Genomic DNA, 20725 nt, shown 5'->3' with positions numbered 1-20725 from the left:
TGGGAGATGATAGGGGGCGCTTTTTTCACATCTGAGCGCCTGGTGGGGCAGGCTTACCAACGGTAGACTCAGTTGATGAAATATGAATTCAGATCGCTAATAAAATAAAAAAAATTATATTCTCGTGATGGGCATTCAATGTGTTAACACTTTCAGCGCCAGCCATTATCCACGTTATTATCCACGACTATAGTCGTGGTTGGCTGGGAATGTCCGGCCCATGAGGACATTAACTTGTGTTGTCGGGCCTTACAAATACATTTGATTTGATTTGATTTAACAATAAGGGTAGTGGACTTCCCAGATTCAAGTGTACCACAGAAGGACTACTACTGGAAATTAATTCCCCAAAAATACTTCCCGTTGCCTGATGTGAAACACATTCCCACACGCTCATCCTCTGTAACGTTCTGCACCAAAGCACATGCTGATGGGCCCTGAATTCACACGCCCACAGCGGGCATACAAAGTGCCATTTAAAGGTCCCATGCATTGCTATTCCTTGCACTATTTGGGCAACTTTACACAATTCCTGTGAGTCTATGGAACACATCTGTAAAGTTTGTTATTGGATGGGCTCCGTCCATAAGCGCTTTGAGTGATGGTCACCCACACAGTCTGCGAGTGGCAGACAGAGAGAGATTGAGGGGGATACTAATATATTTCGCCGCGGGGGGGCATAATCCCACGGGACAATGCATTGGTAACTTGTTTCAAATGACAATATATACCTCTGTGAATATTATTGCACGGATCGGAATACGGGCGTGCGCGTGGGAGCATGCGCAAAGATATTTTGACAGTGATATGCTGCACCCGACTGCAGGGAGAAGACCCATCCCCGCGGCGCACACACATTTACACACACTCCGTCTCCTGCCACAGTCCCTCTCTCTCCCTCTCTATCTCTCTCGGCACACACACATTTGCACACACTCAGTCTCCTGCCGCGGTCCCTCTCTCTCCCTCTCTATCTCTCTCAGCGCACACACATTTACACACACTGTCTCCTGCCGCGGTCCCTCTCTCTCCCTCTCTATCTCTCTCGGCGCACACACATTTACACACACTCCGTCTCCTGCGCGCGGTCCCTCTCTCTCCCTCCCTCTCTCTCGCTCGCTCGTTCTCTGCTGTCTATCTATTTGAGGAAGTAATTCCACTCGCTCTGTTGTTGAGCGAATTGTGGGCAGTGACTACAACCACAGAGCCAATCAGATCACAATCACCTCAACTAGTGCCTTATTCACGTCAGCAAAACAGTCAAATCAGAACGGCTTAGTTGAGTGAGGGAAGATCTCATGAACTTGAGACTAGACTGATGAGTCAATATGATAATTAGAGACACAGACCACATTGATATAATCCCCCATTGCTAGGAAACAATGCTGAACACTGGAAAAGGCCATTTATAATGCATGGGACCTTTAAATATGATCACTGTCGCAACACACAGCATCTCCTTAAATCCACCGTGAACTACACAGTGAGGTCAGTGTAATGCATTCTGTTCTGTCCTCTTCTCTTGCCTGCCCACTTCATATTCCACACGTGCCACCTCTACTCTCTCAGCGCCATGGCCTCCGACACCAGTGTGCCGTCTCACCTCGTGATCAGTAATAACAGCTCCTGGGTCAGTAGCTTTGACCTCGGGACCCGGCGCTATGATGAAAACTCTGCTCTGCTCTGCTCTACTCTGCTCTACTCTGCTCTGCTCTACTCTACTCTGCTCTACTCTGCTCTGCTCTACTCTGCTCTACTCTGCTCTGCTCTATTCTACTCTGCTCTACTCTACTCTGCTCTACTCTCCTCTGCTCTACTCTCCTCTACTCTGCTCTGCTCTACTCTCCTCTGCTCTCATCTGCTCTGCTCTCCTCTGCTCTCCTCTGCTCTCCTCTCCTCTGCTCTCCTCCCCTCTGTTCTGCTCTCCTCTCCTCTCCTCTGCTCTCCTCTCCTCTGCTCTCTGCTCTCCTCTACTCTGCTCTCCTCTACTCTGCTCTGCTTTCCTCTCCTCTGCTCTGCTCTGCTTTCCTCTGCTCTGCTCTCCTCTGCTCTCCTCTACTCTGCTCTCTGCTCTGCTTGCCTCTACTCTGCTCTCCTCTGCTCTGCTCTGCTCTCCTCTACTCTGCTCTCTGCTCTGCTTTCCTCTACTCTGCTCTCCTCTGCTCTGCTCTGCTCTGCTTTCCTCTGCTCTCCTCTACTCTGCTCTCTGCTCTGCTTTCCTCTACTCTGCTCTCCTCTGCTTTCCTCTGCTCTCCTCTACTCTGCTCTCTGCTCTGCTTTCCTCTGCTCTGCTTTCCTCTGCTCTCCTCTGCTCTGCTTTCCTCTCCTCTGCTTTCCTCTGCTCTCCTCTGCTCTCTGCTCTGTTCTCCTCTGCTCTCCTCTACTCTGATCTCTGCTCTGCTCTCCTCTGCTCTGCTCTGCTCTGCTCTCCTCTGCTCTCCTCTCCTCTCCTCTCCTCTCCTCTCCTCTCCTCTCCTCTCCTCTGCTCTCTGCTCTGATCTCCTCTGCTCTCCTCTCCTCTGCTCTTTCCTCTCCTCTGCTCTCTACTCTGCTCTCCTCTACTCTGCTCTCTGCTCTCCTCTCCTCTGCTCTTTGCTCTGTTCTGCTCCGTCACGCCGGGGCTCCGCTGTGCTCGCTTTGATTTACTTCCTGTTTCCCTGAGTCATCAGCACTTTGTCATGTCAGTAGCCAAAGCTGGTCTTGGGTGGGGTGGCCTGTATTGACACTGGAGCTAGTGGAGAAGGAGCGAAAAGGAGCATTATTCAGCTGGTTTAATAATAGTATTATTATTATAATTTATTAATGAATACATATTATGTTTTGAGTGCCATTCAGTCACACAAGCAAGCCACATCCACCCGATAGCAAGAAGAGAAGGTGCTTTTGAAGGAAAAGTAAGTTCATTAATTTGTTATAATAAACACCCCATGACTTTGTTATTTTCTTTCCCATTGTTTGCTGTTCTCCATGTTTACATGGGCAGGATCACAGAGCTGGATAGACTGTTGCACTCATGACGTTTTAATCTATGTGTACTGTGTAGATAGTAGCTACCCCTTCTAGCTCTAATCCTTTTGTACTGTACACATAGGAACTACACCTTCTAGCTATTATCCTTTTGTACTGTACACATAGGAACTACCCCTTCTAGCTCTAATCCTTTTGTACTGTACACATAGGAACTACCCCTTCTAGCTCTAATCCTTTTGTACTGTACACATAGGAACTACACTTTCTAGCTCTAATCCTTTTGTACTGTACACATAGGAACTACACCTTCTAGCTCTTATCCTTTTGTACTGTACACATAGGAACTACACCGTCTAGCTCTAATCTCTTTGTACAAAAAAACAATAAAAACTGAACTGAAACTAGCAAAGCCACCCTTGAAAAGAACTGAAATTAAAAATAAAATTAAACTAATGAACAATAAAAACGAATGAAAAATACAAAACTATAATAACCCTGCTGCAGTCTCTGCTGCCATCAGATTGTCAGCTTGTTACCTACTGTAATAACTGTTGTTTTATGCTGCTAATTATATTGTTTAAGTGTTATTGATTCATTTGATACTACATTGTGTTGTTGTTGTTGCTGTTGCTAGGGCGAGGAGCCAAGAAACAAAAGAATCTCAATGCTGTAAAAGGATAGGGACGTGACCAAATAAACTTGAAACTCGAAACGACTACAACAACAAAGCCTGGCACCCGTCCTAATTTAAATTCCCAAGTTGGCACTCTGCCCTCAAATGGTGCTCTCTGTTTTCTGTTCAGTCTTCAGACGTTTGACCTGTGGTACAAACAATGTTGTGACTACCGGGTTTATATACAAACGTGACCCGACATACATCTGTGTCCCTTACCACCACATCCTATTATTCTGTGTAATACTATGACAAAATTGGCTGCGTGTTATGCATCAGCCCTGTGGTAGGGGAGGTCATGAAGACCTACACTGCCTCTAATGGAAGATGTGTCCTTTGGTCAAAACAACTCAATTAAAGGTAGGTCATTATGCTCTATTATGGTTTGCTCTGGGCTAGGGAGTGTACTCTTTCTGACACTCACTGTATACCAGGTGGCAAAGGCCCCTGTTGAAAGGGTTCAGATAGGGGAGCTCCAGTAGCTCACCGCGTACCTCGGACGCTATTTCGGCGTCGGGGACAACCGTGCGCGTCACGGATCTGGGGTACACGAGTTCGACTCCCGGACTCGCCGTATTTTCTCAGAGTGTCTTTCCCCCGATCTATACCCCATTCAACCTGTTTCTGTCGGTCATGCTTGACCAGAAAAAAGCGATAAACGCTAAAAGAACCAGCTGACTGGTCAAAGTTTAAAAAAAAGAAAGGGTTCAGATAGAATATTGTGTTTGTGAAAACAGCTGTCCCTGACTCTGCCTCATTCTAACTCATATCTTCTGGGAACAAATGTACTTTATATATGTACTTGCTTCTTTGTACTGTGTTGAATCCCGTAATGATTTTAGTATTATGACTGTGATACTAGTGATCGACATTGCAACGGAAAGAGAAACAAACATATTGCAAATATAGAACGGTGACACAAATAAAGCAAGCAATGTTCACTAAAATGAGACATAAAAAGATTAAAAAAAAAGTTACAGGCAGACACACAATGGTCAGAAATCACATGCTTAAACTCTCTGGGAAGCAAGAACCTCCAACTTCAGAGAGTGTTGAAGGACAATTCCAAGAGTTAGAAACATCAAAGAAAAAAAGCTGATTTCCCAAGATCAGAACATAATGGAGGACCATCCAGTCATTAGATCAGAACATACTGGAGGACCATAAGAACCATCCAGTCATTAGATCAGAACATACTGGAGGACCATAAGAACCATCCAGTCATTAGATCAGAACATACTGTAGGGACCCTAAGAACCATCCAGTCATTAGATCAGAACATCCTGCAGGACCCTAAGAACCATCCAGTCATTAGATCAGAACATCCTGCAGGACCCTAAGAACCATCCAGTCATTAGATCAGAACATACTGCAGGGACCCTAAGAACCATCCAGTCATTAGATCAGAACATCCTGCAGGACCCTAAGAACCATCCAGTCATTAGATCAGAACATCCTGCAGGACCCTAAGAACCATCCAGTCATTAGATCGAGTCGATTAGGTTCCAATATTCCATTCTAACTGTGAAGAGATATAAAGAGGTTGCTTACCAATGAGGGCTTTAAAAATGAACAAATACCAGTTTTTATTGCGCCTTTCTGCGAGAGAAGGCCAACCCACCCTGTCATGAAGGACACAATGGTAGAGTATCATATCTGTCACCAGTAATACATCTGAGAGCTGAGTGATAAACCGAGTCCAGAGGTTTAAGAATTGATGCCGCAGCAAGCCTATAAATTACCATAGTCCAAAACTGATAAGAAAACTGATTCAACAATTCTCTTACTAATCAAAGGAAAGCTGGATTATCCTAAATTGAATCAGATTCATAAAGTCTGAATAAATTATCCATAAGTCTGTGTGCATGTGTGTTAGTGTGTGCGCGTGCACGAGTGTGTGTTTAGCTAGTTACATGCACTGAGTAATGGGCTTTGTGCATCTTCTTCTGCTAACTGCCCAGGCTGTATCCATGGTAACGGCAGGTCGTCCTAGCTGTCAGCAGGGCTTGCGAGAGGGACTTGAAAGGAAGCGTTGAAGCTCCCCTCTCTTCCTCTCTGCTCTCCTCTCCTCTCTGACCGTGGTTGACTGTGTATCGGCTGCTCCTGTTGAAATACCAGCCCCGTGGGAACAGCCCATTGAGTGCGTCAACTCACGCCCCAACACTGCCACCATGTGGCTTCTGACAAATGAGATTGTGTCATTTGATCTGCCAAGTTTGTGCTCATTTTATGCCTGTCTTTTTTTTCTTTTTTTTTGTACTGCTGTGAAGCACTTACGAATAATATGTTTATTATTATTATTATGGTTATTATTATCATTATTTGATGGAAATGCAGGTTAGTGGTTCCTACAGTAGGTTTCTGTCACTGGGAGAGAGCTGTCTTTCATCATTAGAATAGGATGTGTGAATTATGTTTTTACACAGCAACATAAGTCTATGTTTGAACCAGATTGCAGGTGGAAATATTTCAAAACAACGTTTTTTTTTGTGACCAAATTTTATTTATTTTCAATTTTCAGACATGAAACAACACAACTCACAACACAATAATAACAATAATACATAAAAGACATCCAAGAACATAAACTAACAACACTGATTAGACAATAAAGTTTAAAAGGCATGTTGTTTAGTAAAGAATGAGCCTTTTAGAGGTTCTAATGACACCTAACAATATGACAATATGTTACATGTTACTTTCTACCATCATATTTCTCCTTGACGTCTTTGGTCTTTACTAACGCTCACTATGTCATCCACAGTTCCTGTTTAACAATTCCTATCTCCTACGAAGGCTGCATTGCCCGTCTCCTTTGCCTTTAAGAGTTGTAGTTGTATCATCATCGTCAAAGCCTTGACATGCCAACGATGTCTTGAGGCAGTAGAGGTTTAACTGTCTTCAACTGAAATTTGGATTGACAAATGTGACAAAAACAGTGTGGATAAGGTAATGGGCAAGTTCACAACACATTGCCTCAGAATGCTGCTCACATGTCATTGTGGCCTTTACTCCATGGCCACACCAGCAACAGCTGTGGATTAGATGTGCTGCTGCTGCCCTCTGGTGGCTCACAGCAGCCATGCAGGCTGCATAGGTCACAGTGAAGAGGGATAGAATTACTGACAGAGAAGAGAGGGGGAGATGTTGGGTGATGGGTGATGAGCTCTTGTAAGCTCAATAACAAATTGATAGCTAGAGGGGGAAGAAACTGTGCTAATAAATACACATGTACATTGTTGCGTCATATGGACTCATACTGGCAATAGTAATTCAGACAGTTTGGGGGATATGTATTTGTTTGTTATCTTAGTTCAGGGGTCTCAAACTCAATTTACCAGTCTGGGTGAGGCTGGGCCGCATCAAATATTATATATGATTTTTATTAAAAAAAATTGCAAAATCAACTCTGCCTCTCTTTGTTAACTACAACAAGCAATGTTGTTTGTTATTTAAGATGAGGTCGGACTCGGCACTGACAGATTTGTGTTCATTGTGCTGCTTTTATAAAGCCTCAAATGACGGCTTACAATATTTCATGAAAGCAAAGTGTTTTGTTTGTCTAAGATTTTAAAAGGTTTCAACTTTACAGCACTGACAAAGTTGAACAAAGTGCTGTACAAGTTCCACAACATTAAAAAAATATAAATACAAAAAATTTAAAAGTACACATTTTTTTTTTTAACCTTTGGCGTCAAGTAGGGGGCCGCAAAATATCATCCAGTGGGCCGCAATTGGCCAGCGGGCCATGAGTTTGAGACCCCTGTCTTAGTTGGTTGTTTGGGTTAGTCCACTGTGTCCAACTCAAAAGGTCAGTGTATTCTCCACGGGTGACTTTAATCATGCATGTTAAGCTGGATGTGTGAAGCTTCCTGGGATCATTCATGGACAACATGGGAGACCACCTGGCAGTATTGTAGCTAGAAGTGCCGCTGCTTCAGTTAGTCATAACACCAGGGCCAAGCCACAACCTCATGATAACCTATGGTGCTCACTGTCTTATCAGGCTTCCCAAGTTAGGCTGTTGTTAAATACATATTGACCTAGTCTGCCGCTTTCTCGTCCATTTCACTGGACATTACTGTCCCCACTCGTGGAAGCGGCCCACGTGCCTCTGTGTTTGACACTACTTTCTGTCTGTGTGTACGATCTTGAGGTGTTTGTACTTCTTGAGTATGGGACTTTAAGGTACTTTATAAGCAAATATCAACTTTTTACTCCACTCCTTGTAGCTTACTTTTAATGAAAGGGGTTTGCATACAAGACATGCTGATTGATTGATTGATTGATTGATTGATTGATTGATTGAAAACTTTATTAACAGATTGCAGAATGGGTACAATACAGTACGGCTCAATACACACAATTGTTGGGGTGCCAGGGTGGCACACCACGTAACGCACTGTAGTGCAACACGGCCATCTCAGGTTCGACTCCCGGACCCGGCAACCTTTGCCGAATGTCTTCCCCCATATCTCTCTCCCATCCTTTCTCTCTGCCGGACTTGTCCATAAACTAATCAAAATCTACCAAAATTTTTTTAATTAAAATAAATACACACAATGTATAGCACGGCCAGGTTTTCCTTACATAGTTTCATTGTGCGTCACGTTGTTTGTAGAGCTAAATCTATATTTTATATTATAGCTATGGATACAATACCATGGTCATTTGACAGTAACTATCTTCCGTTCAAGATGCTAAATGTTTTAAAAAATAATCATGAATACGTTCACGCGTTATTCCATGGTGAATATGAGTATAATTTCGGAATTATCCGGGCTAATTCCTGGGAGGCTGGTTATAGGGCGAAACGTGAATTATACTAAATCCAAGGGAAAACTATCAAATAACTAAACGTATATATATGTTTTTGGTCGTTAACCGCTGGCGCCAAATAACGTATATACGTGAATGGCCCCGAAAGTGTTAAGGGAATGCAGACCAGAGAAAGACTTTCGTCTTGTTTACATCAGGGTCCCCCATTTTCAATTCATAATGACACTTATGACATACACACACAACATACAGATATATATCATGACATTTATGACAGCACTGTTACATTTGTGACATACAATATATGCAAATCTACAGTACTGTTAAACAGAGATCCTAACAGAAAATATATACATACGAGGGGGAGGAAACTATACATTAGGAGGGGGGGGGGGGGGTGGGAGGGGGTGATTGGACATTTACGGGGCCATACAGATATACAGATATATATCATGACATTTTTGACATACATGACATACAGGTATGCAGTACTGTTACATTTGTGACATACAAGATATGCAAATATACAGTACTGTTAAACAGAGATCCTAACAGAAAATATATACATATGAGGGGGAGGAAACTGTACATTATGAGGGGGTGGGTGGGTGGGAGGGGGGTTTTGGACATTTACGGGGGCCAGTTTCGAATTGCAGCCTCCCGTAGGTGCTCTTTGAGAGCGGTTTTGAAGATGGGTAGGGATTCACATTTTTTTACGGCTGTGGGTAGGGCATTCCACATTAATGTGGCATAATTGCGAAACGTGTTTAGACCCTTGTTTGTGCCGAATCTGGGTTGAACATGATTTGTTGAACTCCCTCTGGTGTTGTGGTCGTGGTATTCACTGACCTTTGGGAAGTATTTCGACATGTACATGGGTACCTTAGTGGTGTAGTGTATCTTGTAGACCAGGCCCATTGCAAGTTGCTGTACACTCAACACTGTCATCTACTCTAAGCCATCCTAGGTTGTCAAAATGGGCAGGGGTGAGGTGGGTTTTTAGGAGTAAGGTCAAGCAGTAGTCGGACCAGTTTGTTTTGTGATGTTTGTAATCTTGTTTTAGTGCCTTTGAGGTGCTTTGGTACCATATGCAAGCATAGTCGTAGTACCCTTGAATGAGTGCTCCTGTTAGAGTCTTCAGATTATTCTTGTTTACCAGAGAGGAGATCCGGTACAGGTATCTTGTTCGTTGGTTGTCTTTTTTGTATTACATTGGATGCCATTTTGTCACAGGAAAGATTTGCCTCCAGGATGGAACCCAGGTATGTAATTTCATCTTTCCTTGTGACAATAATATTGTCACCCACTGTAACTGAGAAGCCGTTGGTTTTGCTGAGTTTGTTATTTGATCCGAAGAGAATGGACTCTGTTTTACCCAGGTGTAATGATAGTTTTCTATTATAAATATGTCAGACAGCCAATTTAACGGGGCACTTCACCAAAAGACAATGCTGATTTATTTTGCACATACTGTAATCTCACACACTTCCGAAAACTCTAAACAGTTTTGCACATATTCATTTAGTTTGCCAAGACGAAAGTCTTTCTCTGGTCTGCATCCCCTTAACAATTGTGTGTATTGAGCTGTACTGTATTATACCCATTCTGCAATCTGTTAAACCGTTTTCAATCAATCAATCAACTCAATCAATCAATGCCAGTTTTTGAGAGTAAATGAGTTTGGATATGGCCACCAGTGATGTAATCGGGGACATTGAATCCCAGTGTTGTATTAATTACAGCACCATAAGGCAGCCGTCCCTATAAGACAAGGTATTCTTTCATCAACATAATTTCATGGTGCTGTAATTAACACAACACAAGGATGAATAATAGCAATACATTGTCTTATAGGGACTGCTACTTTATCATTTCACTGAGCACAACACAACACAGGGATGTAATGTCCCCGAAGACATCACTGGTGGTCATAATCAAACTCATTTACTCTCAATAACTGTCAAACTAAATGAATGTGTGCACAACTGTTTAGAGTTGTTGGATGTGTGAGCGATTATGTGCAAAATAAATGTAGGTGAAGTGCCCCTTTAAAGAGGAAGTGATCAGGTCAACCATCATTTAACAGAAGAGGAGTCCAGTGCTGGCAATGTATCAAAGATGGAATGTTTCAGTACTTTTGCTACTTTAGTACATTTGATATCCTTAGCTTAAGCAGAATTTCTCTATCACAGTATTTCTACTTTTTTGTTTCCCCATAGCAGCAATACAATGTTGTTATGGCCTAAATGCTCACCGCAACAAATCATACTCAGCATTTTCTTTTATTTATTTATTTATTTTACCGGTTACCTATGTCATCATTAGGTCATGCAGTCTTTATTGTAAAGGGGTGTTGTTATCTCCTAAGTGGGGCTAAGGTTTCATCTTCTGGCACCATCTGAAAATAATCTCCATGACATTTTAATGGTACCGGATCAATACAGATGGATTGTTTCCTACATTTCCTTTTCATATCGTAACCAACACCACCACCACTGGGAATCTGCGTTCATCTCCATTATTCAATAAAAATAGCTTTCCTCCTCCACCAGTTGTATGTTGTGTTTGGTTAATCTGCTTTCCAACGCAACGGGTCTGTAATTTGACGGGGTGTCGTTGGTCAAATGAGCCAATAGATTGAGAAAGCAACAAGGAAATTGAAGTCTTTACCCAGTTCAATCTTAAGGCTTATCTCGTAGAGTGGGAATTATGTGACACAGGTGAACTGAATACGTTTATCTCAGAAATCCTTATAAGGGAGATGGTGGTCTCAATGCAGGTACAAGGCTGGACTAGAAGTGCACCTTTCCAGTGTTTCAATCACTATTCTCAGCATAACTTTGAAAGGAAATTAAGTAAAGGTGTTCTATTGCCGCGCTTAATTCCAATATATTCCGGCTGCTCATCTCATCTCTTCTCACGTCAATCAACATTAGCGCTTGTGTTCGACTGTGTGGCCACGGAGTTGGGGTTTTTGGGGGCGAGTTTCAGTTCATGCGGAACGGTGAAATCAGCAGAAACAAACAGCCTAGTGCGTTTCCTACTGCACATCGCTTGCTGATCCCTCGACTTTCTCTCTGCGTCAAAGCCCTGTGTTTCCTGTAAATGGTGAAACCCGGCCCCAGTGCAGTGACCTGTAGCTGGGTGCTGAGGGAGTATTCTGTGTCCTGAACTCCTCATGGCCTCGCCTCACCTCCCCCCTCCTCCTCCTCCGCCTTCTGTTCTCCTCCTCTCCTTTGAGTTTACTCTCTGATGTGTATCCACCTCGGAGAGACAAGGACAACATCCAGACAGAACATCTCAACTCCATCAGAGGTGAATGGACAGAGGGACCTTTTTCGCCTCAAGTTAACTTTTTACTTTTCTTTCTTCCTGTATGACACGTCAAGAGGCACTGATGCACAAAGGTCCTCTAGGTTTTGATTGAATTTTCACATTTTCTGCGTAGAAGCTATTGATTCTCTGATTGATGGATTTCAAGACAGTTTCGGACGGCTGGGGGAAGGATTTTGGCATCATCTGAACGGTGTGATGCCTCCCGCTCTTTTTGAGTTTTGAGTAGTTTCGTGGGTTTGGGCTTTGTTTCATCATCCAGTTCTCCTTGGGCCCCTGGAATCATTTGGTCCCAGTTGTGTTGTTCTTTTCTCCAGACCTGGAAGGCTTTCATCAGCCACTCTGAGCTTCTGACCTCCGGTTTCCTCTGAGTCCGTCCATCTAGCCACCATGCCTGTCAGGATCATGTGCACCATCTCCTTCTCGGACGACGAGCCCGGCGGGGGATCCGGCAAGGACTTCGACGACCACTACAAGCGGGTTAGGAAGGGCTACGGCGACGGGGGCTCGCGCGACTACCTGGAGGGCTGCGACGAGCTGGACGTCTATAACGAGGAGAAGGACCAAGTGGGCGAGGTGGACAACCTGGCCGCTTTCTTCGACAGCTGCTCACTGCACGGCGCCAACCACGTGTTCGTGGAGGACAAGAAGTTCGGGATCCGCCAGGGCCTCTGGGGAGTGGTCTTCACCATGGCTCTCTCTGCCTTCCTGTTCCAGGTGGTGGACAGGGTCTTCTACTACCTCAGTTACGACCACATCACCATGCTGGACGAGCGGTGGGCCAAGAACATGACCTTCCCGGCCGTCACCATGTGCAACTACAACACGTTCCGGAGATCTCAGCTCAGTTACAGCGACTTGATCTTCATGGGACCCCTGCTGGGCTACGAGGACAACATGGCGCCCGGGATCCCGCTAGCCCCGGAGCCGGACCGCGGCCCGAGCTCGCGCTTCACCCTGGACGAGTTCTTCAACCGCACTCGGCACCGCATCGAGGACATGCTGCTGGAGTGCGACTTCAGGGGACAGGAGTGCGGACCAGAGAACTTCAGAGAGGTAGGAGTGTAGAGAGTGTTGTGGGTAAAAAGAAGTAAATCAATGAAAAGGTAGTTCAACTGGTTTCTCAAAATTTGTAACTGTTTGAGGACTGTTTGATTTGACTTCTCGAAAGTGCTGGCGTCACCTGCTTAGTGAAATACGTTTGAATTCATTTGAAACAGAATCTAGCAATTGCTATGCGTCAAATCGGCATGTCGGCTTTAGTCAATAGGAGTAACTGAGATTATAGTACAGCAGGCGTGTAAATAAATTATGTTGAATTGATTTGCAACGTAACATGATCATGTAAGCGTCTTCGGATCGACTCACACGGTGTGAACAGCTTGTAGCCTATGTGTGTACCTGAAAATTGCAGAGAGGAAGGCTGCTGCCCCGAAAAAGCGCTTAGGTCAATGTGTGTTGTGGTAAATTTAGACGGTCCAGTAAGACATGCATGTGTAATAAGTGAGATTTCCTGCAAGAGGTCTGGTACTGTACGTTGTTAGTTATCCGGTACCCACCAGACTTCTAACCTGCATATTATAGCAGCCATGGAAGCCTATTATTAGATAATGATTTTTTTAGAGCTGAATAGGCATTTTGTGAGGACAAAATCCTGCCTCTTCGTGAGATGACTAGCAGATGATTTCTCGCACCATCAGATGACGTCTTATAAAGGAAACATAATACCTTTTCCTGGGTGCAGAGTGTCAGTCTGATGACTAACAGTGACGGTGTATCAGTAATCAGTGAGTCACTGTTCAATTGCTGGACCTGTAACCATCGTTTGTCTGGGAGTGTAGGCTGGTGTTGTTGAAGAACTAGAACTGTAACCGTCTTTCGTCTCGGAGTGTAGGCTGGTGTTGTTGAGGAGGTCATTTTAAGAACTGTGTCCTTGATTAGTAAACTTGACTTACTGCACATATCTGAAGAGTCAATCATATGTGGAGAAATAAGTCCCCCATGTGAATAGGATTGGTTGCCTTTAGTTCTGGGGGCAGGGTATGATCTGGGTTTAAAGATTAAATGTTTTTGTCTTACATCTTTTGAAGGGCATTGATGTTATTATAGTGGGCCTGCCTCTTGTTAGACATATTCCTTGGCTTTTTGGCTTCCTGGCTGCTGCCTGGTGTTCCCCTGAGTACTGCCATCAGACAGGACACAGGTGACATACGGAATTACTTTGTTGTGTTGACAGTATCCAGGTATTGCTATATTGATTTTCCCACAGGGGAACCACAGGTATGCACTGACTGTTAATGTGTTAATGTTAATGTGCCTATTGGATCTACAGTAAGGCTGAACGATTTGGAGAAAAATGTAATGGTGATTATTTGATTGATGGAGTATTCCATAGATAACGTACAACTTTCTCTTGGGCATTTCCTGGTTGTTAAACAAGGTACAGTAGGTAAATATTTCACCTACAAACATAATGCTGTTCTGACAGCACATTATTGATGTAATTAAGAGATTTGCTGGGGGGAAAAAACAAACTTTTTAAAAGCATAGGTTTATGAAATAGGCGGAGCTAAAACACAGGCAGAGTCAAGTCAAGAGTTTTATTTGTCACGGCATACAAGTATACAATGAAATGCGGGTGGTCTTGCCCGCAACGATGTGCAATACAGTGGTACAACATATAATAGAATCCAATAAAAACAACATTGTGCAATAACAGGTAACAGGTAACATGGTGTGACATCTCGGTATCTGTACATAATTATTTACAGAGCATATAGGACATGCTAGGTAGCTTTGGTAGTGCTATACACTGTTACTGTTGCTATACTCATTTAAAGTGGCCTTTCCTTTTGGCAATAAGTGTGGGTGAGTGCGGCATGAGTGTGTGCCCGCTCATGTTAAAGTGTTAAAGTGGCTGCTAGTGCACAGCGTGGCCCACAAACAGAGACCACCAACAAAGAGAAGAAAATGAATAACAACAAACTGGCCGCTGGTAGTGCAGAGCAGGTCGACACCATGACTCAGTGAAACCCTCTGACACACAAGACATTTTGAAAATGTGAATAATACTTTTAGAAAGGATAATAATCACGGTATGATTTTTGAAGGGATCTGTACCAAACAAAGTCTGTAGAATATGATTTGTATTGCCACCACAATACTTAATTTAGGATAGTATTTTGACACATTTAACAAATATTGCACATCCGGTAATTTGGATATACTACTAGGCCATATTGTTTAGGATATTACACTACTGGGCCATATTGATTTGGATATTACACTACTGGGTCATATTGATTAGGATATTACACTACTAGGCCATATTGATTAGGATATTACACTACTGGGTCATATTGATTAGGATATTACACTACTGGGCCATATTGATTATGATATTACACTACCGGGCCATATTGATTAGGATATTACACTACTGGGCCATATTGATTAGGATATTACACTACTAGGCCATATTGATTAGGATATTACACTACTGGGCCATATTGATTAGGATATTACACTACTAGGCCATATTGATTAGGATATTACACTACTGGGTCATATTGATTAGGATATTACACCACTAGGCCATATTGATTAGGATATTACACTACTGGGCCATATTGATTAGGATATTCCACCACTAGACCATATTGATTAGGATATTACACTACTGGGCCATATTGATTAGGATATTACACTACTGGGCCATATTGATTAGGATATTGCACCACTAGACCATATTGATTAAGATATTACACTACTGGGCCATATTGTTTAGGATATTATTACACTACTAGGCCATATTGATTAGGATATTACACTACTGGGCCATAATGATTATGATATTACACTACTAGGCCATATTGATTAGGATATTACACAACTACGCCATATTGATTAGGATATTACACAACTAGGCCATATTGATTAGGATATTACACTAGTAGACCATATTGATTAGGATATTACACTAGTAGACCATATTGATTTGGATTAGATGGGTGTGGAGATTAAAATGGCAGTTCCCCTTTGAGACTAGCACTGTGGTATCACACGTGTTGTTGTTGTCAACAATTTTACAACAGTGGTAGGAGAACTACATGCTAATAACGTGAATAACTGTTTGTAAACCACTTTTTGTAAAACCCAGAACACTTGGTATAGCACATTATCAAAATAAAAGGGCATGACATGCCAAAGGCACAGTAAAAGGGCAACTTTAACAGACTGGTGGGAGTTCAGCAGGGGTTTGAGAGAGACACCACTGCATGCTCCTCCCTGACATTATGAAGGAGTGGGTCCCAGTGGTGTGGAGCAGCACGCAGCCGCCTACCAGGCCCTCACAGGGCAGAGAGGGGGGCCCCGGCAGACAGCGAGGGGACCAGGGAGTCAGGGAGCCCAGGGAGCTACTGAAGGTCTCGGTCTCGGCGGGGAGGTGTAAATGTAAGGAGACAGGCAACAGACTTCTGAGCGGGTCCCCCCCCCCTATGTTTTCAATATTAAAGCGGTAGGCGGTGGAGGAGCGGGAGGGTTGTCAGAATCCACCGTGACGTGCAGGTTCAGCATCAGACACGGTGATGTCTGGTACAGCCGTACAGGGTCGGAGAAGCTCAGCTGCGGTGCTGCCTTTTTGCTCTTATGTCCTGCTCAGGTTGGGAGTCCTTTCCAAGGTGGGAACATGGTGGAAAGGAATCCCAACCTGAGGATGACATAAGAGCAAAATGGCTGCCATGTGAATATGGTCAATTGAAGTGTACCCCCAAGTTCTTCCCCAAGCGGCTTTCTTTTTTCTTTTCTTTTTAAGCCAGGTCCTATTTAAACAATGTCTGGCATAATGTTGAGTAGTACAGGCCACCATTTCACCAATCACTTGAGTAATGCGTTGTGTATCACTGTGCCACATCCTCCATCCAAGCTCCAGTCCAATGTGGCAATGGGAGCTTCTCTATGTGGCAATGGGAGCTTCTCTTTTTGGAAAAGGATATGTACAGTATCATGGTTATCAAGGCTTTGGATGGATTGGGAACCTGGAGAGAGGATGCAGCACAGTGTTGCGAACATAGGATGGGGGCGGTGCCCAACCAGATACAAGAGGTTAAAGGGGAATGCCACCCATTTTAATAAGTGGTCTACGTTATCTCCGTGACTGTGACATATGGGGCTGCTCCAGAGAGAGTGAGTGGTGCACTGACCTTTTGGACCCATACAATGATTGTCCATGACCAGCCTCCAGATTTGACATCCATGTGACATCACAGACTGGAGGCTTCTTGCTCTGAGTTACAGCTTTAGGGAGAGCGCTGCATGTTCACACTGGACTAAGCTGCCCTGGGTCACAGCAGGAACATTAGACTAGATTAGATTAGATTCAGATTTATTGTCATCGTACAGCACAAGCTGACATACAGTAGGTGACATTCCCTTCAGTTTACATCCCAGAATATTCCAAAATACCACATGAACGATGTCTGGTTGATTGGGTAATCAATTATTTAACACTGAACAGAGCACAATACATAGTATGAGGTTATATTATTGTGTGTATGTGATTAAATTAGTGTATTAGATTAGATTACTGTTGATAAAAATCGCACAGCACAAGTATAGTACAATGAAAATAAGTTGGCATCTAACCAGAGTGCAAGGTAACAGTAAAGAGTATTAACAATATACAGTGTAACAAGTGATATACTGGCCTCCCATTGGTGGAAAGACCAGCTCTATACCTGCTCCCCTTTAAGGAAAGAAAACACACATATCATATCACATAGTGAACCACGTTATAGTGAAGTGTTCTTCATGTTAAGCGTTTCCAATGTATTTCCTGATCTCTTCACGTGAAATTGATATGATTCCATGCGTGTTCACTTGATCTAAAAAGTCATACAATAAACCAAGCCAACTCAGACCAGAGAGCCCACATTATGTATGTTGCACATGCACTCTCTCACTGCATAGCTAATCAATAGAGTGTATTTATTTGGGGGTAATGTGGGCAACAATAGGTACGAGGGGCCACTGGACTCCAGCTAGAGTGTGTTTATTATATCAGGCAGGGACCACTAATGGCCTCCCATATGCCATCGTTGGTGAATTGTGAAGAAAAGGGGAGGAGAGCTAACTGATTGCTTTCCCTCTTTCTCTCTCTCCTCTGTTTTTCTCCCCCAGCTATCTCTGTTCCTCTCTCGCCCCCCCCTCCTGTATTTGTTTCTCTCTGCCTCTCTCTCTCTTCCTCTAGCTCTCTCTTCCTCTATCTCTCTTTCTCTCTCTGTCCCTCTGTTTATAGACGTGTATGTGTTGTAATAACGTGTGTGGGTGTGTGCCTGTGAATGTGTGTGTATGTTTGCCTCTGTGTGTGTGTGTGTGTGTGTGTGTGTGTGTGTGTGTGTGTGTGTGTGTGTGTGTGTGTGTGTGTGTGTGTGTGTGTTTGCCTCTGTGTGTGTGTGTGTGTGTGTGTGTGTGTGTGTGTGTGTGTGTGTGTGTGTGTGTGTGTGTGTGTGTGTGTGTGTGTGTGTGTGTGTGTGTGTGTGTGTGTGTGTGTGTGTGTGTGTGTGTGTGTGTGTGTGTGTGTGTGTGTGTGTGTGTGTGTGTGTGTGTGTGTGTGTGTGCGTGCGCATGCACGTGTGTTGCAGTGTGCATCGCCTAGGGTTGGGTCAATATAGCAGGGCTTAGCTAATGCCCTGCAGGCAGACGTTTCTGGTTACAGAGTTTCTGTCCTGGGGCAGAATGTGAGCTCCCCCTGGAGCAGCCGTCCAGATCCCTACTTCCTGCCCCACCCCCCCCCCCCCCCCCACCCCTCCTCCAGCCCATTAGACACAGCCCCTTTCCTCCCGACTAAGCATCAGCACCACAGATCTGCCTCTACTCCGGTTTCACCCTTCTCCTGTCTCTCCAAGAGCACGGGCTGTTTATCCTGGCCTCAGGCTCTGCACAGACAGGCAGACAGCGAGCTGTGCTTTCAAGGGACATGGGGAAATTAAATGCCAGGTTTGGCCTTGCTGCCTGCTGGCTGCGAGCTTGTTACGGTGCATCGTTTCCTTGGAGCAGGCGCTGGGCAAGAGATTGCATCAGAGAAAATGTGGTGTAGCGTAATTATCTCTAGGACGCAAGTACGAAAGTAGGAACTATATTAGGCACTTTATTATTATGCTCATTGCACAACGACGGACGGACTTGCACTGAGCAAGATGCTGCTAATAGCCTGCGCGCACCCGACTCCATTCCTCCTTGGCACTTTGGGAGCAATATTATTTCACACCTCCGCCAATTAGGCTAATTAAACTGTCTCTTCCCCCAAATAGAAATTGATTTTCCCACGTTAATGTTTGTAACGGATGATTGTTTTTGTGATTGATTCCCACCGTCACCGTATATGTTTTATGTATGGAGGTGTAATCGGTTTGATCCCTTACTGTTTGGTTGGTTTTGAAGCCTCGATCAATCAGGTGAAGCCAGGGGAGCGAACGGAGCAGCGCAGCGCATCGCAGCTGCTCCCTGAGAGGCGCTCTTGTATCTGGTTGCTGTAGCTTTGGCAGCCTCCACCCCTCCGCGCTACGCCGGGCACTGAAACTAGGTGGATCCGAAAGAAAGTCAATATAGATAAAGAAGAGAAAACGAAAAAGGTTTCTATCAGCTATTTTCACCCGTATTGAGTATTGACTCCTTGTCGACTAGTAGCCGCTTTAATAAGAGTGATTCAGGCGGTTTGATGAGCGAAATACAAGTGTGTCAATGAAATAGACATTGATAATACAATCGGATAGTGCCTGCTTGGCCGTCATCATTGTTGCACACAGACAGGATAATAACACACAATGAAAATAACAGTAGGAGGTGAAAAGCGAACAGACAAAAATAAATCCACTTAATGGATATAAAAAGCAGCGTCTCCTCCTTACTGAGCATCAGATACTGATCAATACCTTGCTGACTGCTTGGCCCCTTGGAGAGACCAGCCATCTGGAGGCCCCTCACAACCAGCTTGTGTACACGACCTAGGCTACCAAATACACATTTTTATAAAAGTTAATACACTCATAGTCCAGCTATGAAATGGTCTGCACCAGTTGTTGATATTTCATCATATATTGGTTAGAAAGCCTTCCCCTAGGCTTTTCTAACCAAGGCCTTTCTTCTACACACACACACACACACACACACACACACACACACACACACACACACACACACACACACACACACACACACACACACGCACACACACACATGATTGTTCATCCCCCGTCTTCTTAGATATTAATTCTCGGTGTCCACTTGTTGTGATGCAAAACTAAGTCTTATGATGCTGAACACGAAGCCGGGCGAGGAACCGCATCGTTTAGCAAGATTGAATAATTTCATTAGGATGGAGAGACATTGTTTGCGAATACGAAGCGTAATTATGTAGAGCAGACGCTCTCCACTCTTAATGTTCTATTTTACCAGCGACCTTTATCAAAAGTAAAATACATTATTCAGATTCTCATCTCATCACTTATGTACTTGTGTTGTCCTCAGCAGTGCATTTCTCTCTTCTATTCTTCTCGCCCATTAGGATTTATTATTTTTATTTAATTAATAATTTACAAACTTGGGGTTGTCTCCCCTCTGAACACAAGGTGGCAGTGGTTCATCAGTTGTTAGAATCTTGAGTCTGAAGTTGCTTCGTCTCTGCCAGCACCGATGTACTGTACTGTTGTGTTGTACTCAACCTTTACGAGGGGAATGAATCAGAGATTAAATCCCACCGCTGCTAAGGAACTCGGCGACGCCGTCCCGTTAAAGCCTAGTTTATATGCAGGATCGCTCCCTCTGAAAACAGAATGCCTTTAGTGAAAAATAAGGGGGTTAGCCTGTACACAACGCTGGGAATCAACATGAGTTGAGGTGTGCCCTTTATGTTGATTATAGTCGTAACAAAAGCCCCCTTGTTCTCTCTCTCTCTCTCTCTCTCTCTCTCTC

The 20725-nt window shown here is 43.9% G+C and overlaps 1 protein-coding gene across 2 annotated transcripts in view; it reads left to right on the top strand.

Moving 5' to 3' along the window:
- asic1b (acid-sensing (proton-gated) ion channel 1b) overlaps positions 1 to 20725 on the top strand; it is a gene marked incomplete at its 5' end in the record, with an annotated part of 514910 nt that overhangs the window by 329922 nt on the left and 164263 nt on the right. Inside the window, one exon of one of the 2 annotated variants that reach the window (XM_084316399.1) lies at positions 12146 to 12811. The exons of the other annotated variant lie outside the window; for it this stretch is intronic. Within the exon in view, the coding sequence (XP_084172525.1) occupies positions 12146 to 12811 (666 nt within the window). Of the gene's footprint in view, positions 1 to 12145; positions 12812 to 20725 lie in introns of those variants that run through there. 2 annotated transcript variants of the gene reach the window in all.

Source organism: Notolepis coatsorum (assembly GCF_963971535.1).
Source record: "Notolepis coatsorum genome assembly, chromosome: 6".
NCBI classification, from domain to species: Eukaryota; Metazoa; Chordata; class Actinopteri; order Aulopiformes; family Paralepididae; genus Notolepis; species Notolepis coatsorum.
This window is presented reverse-complemented; position numbering and strand designations above follow the sequence as displayed.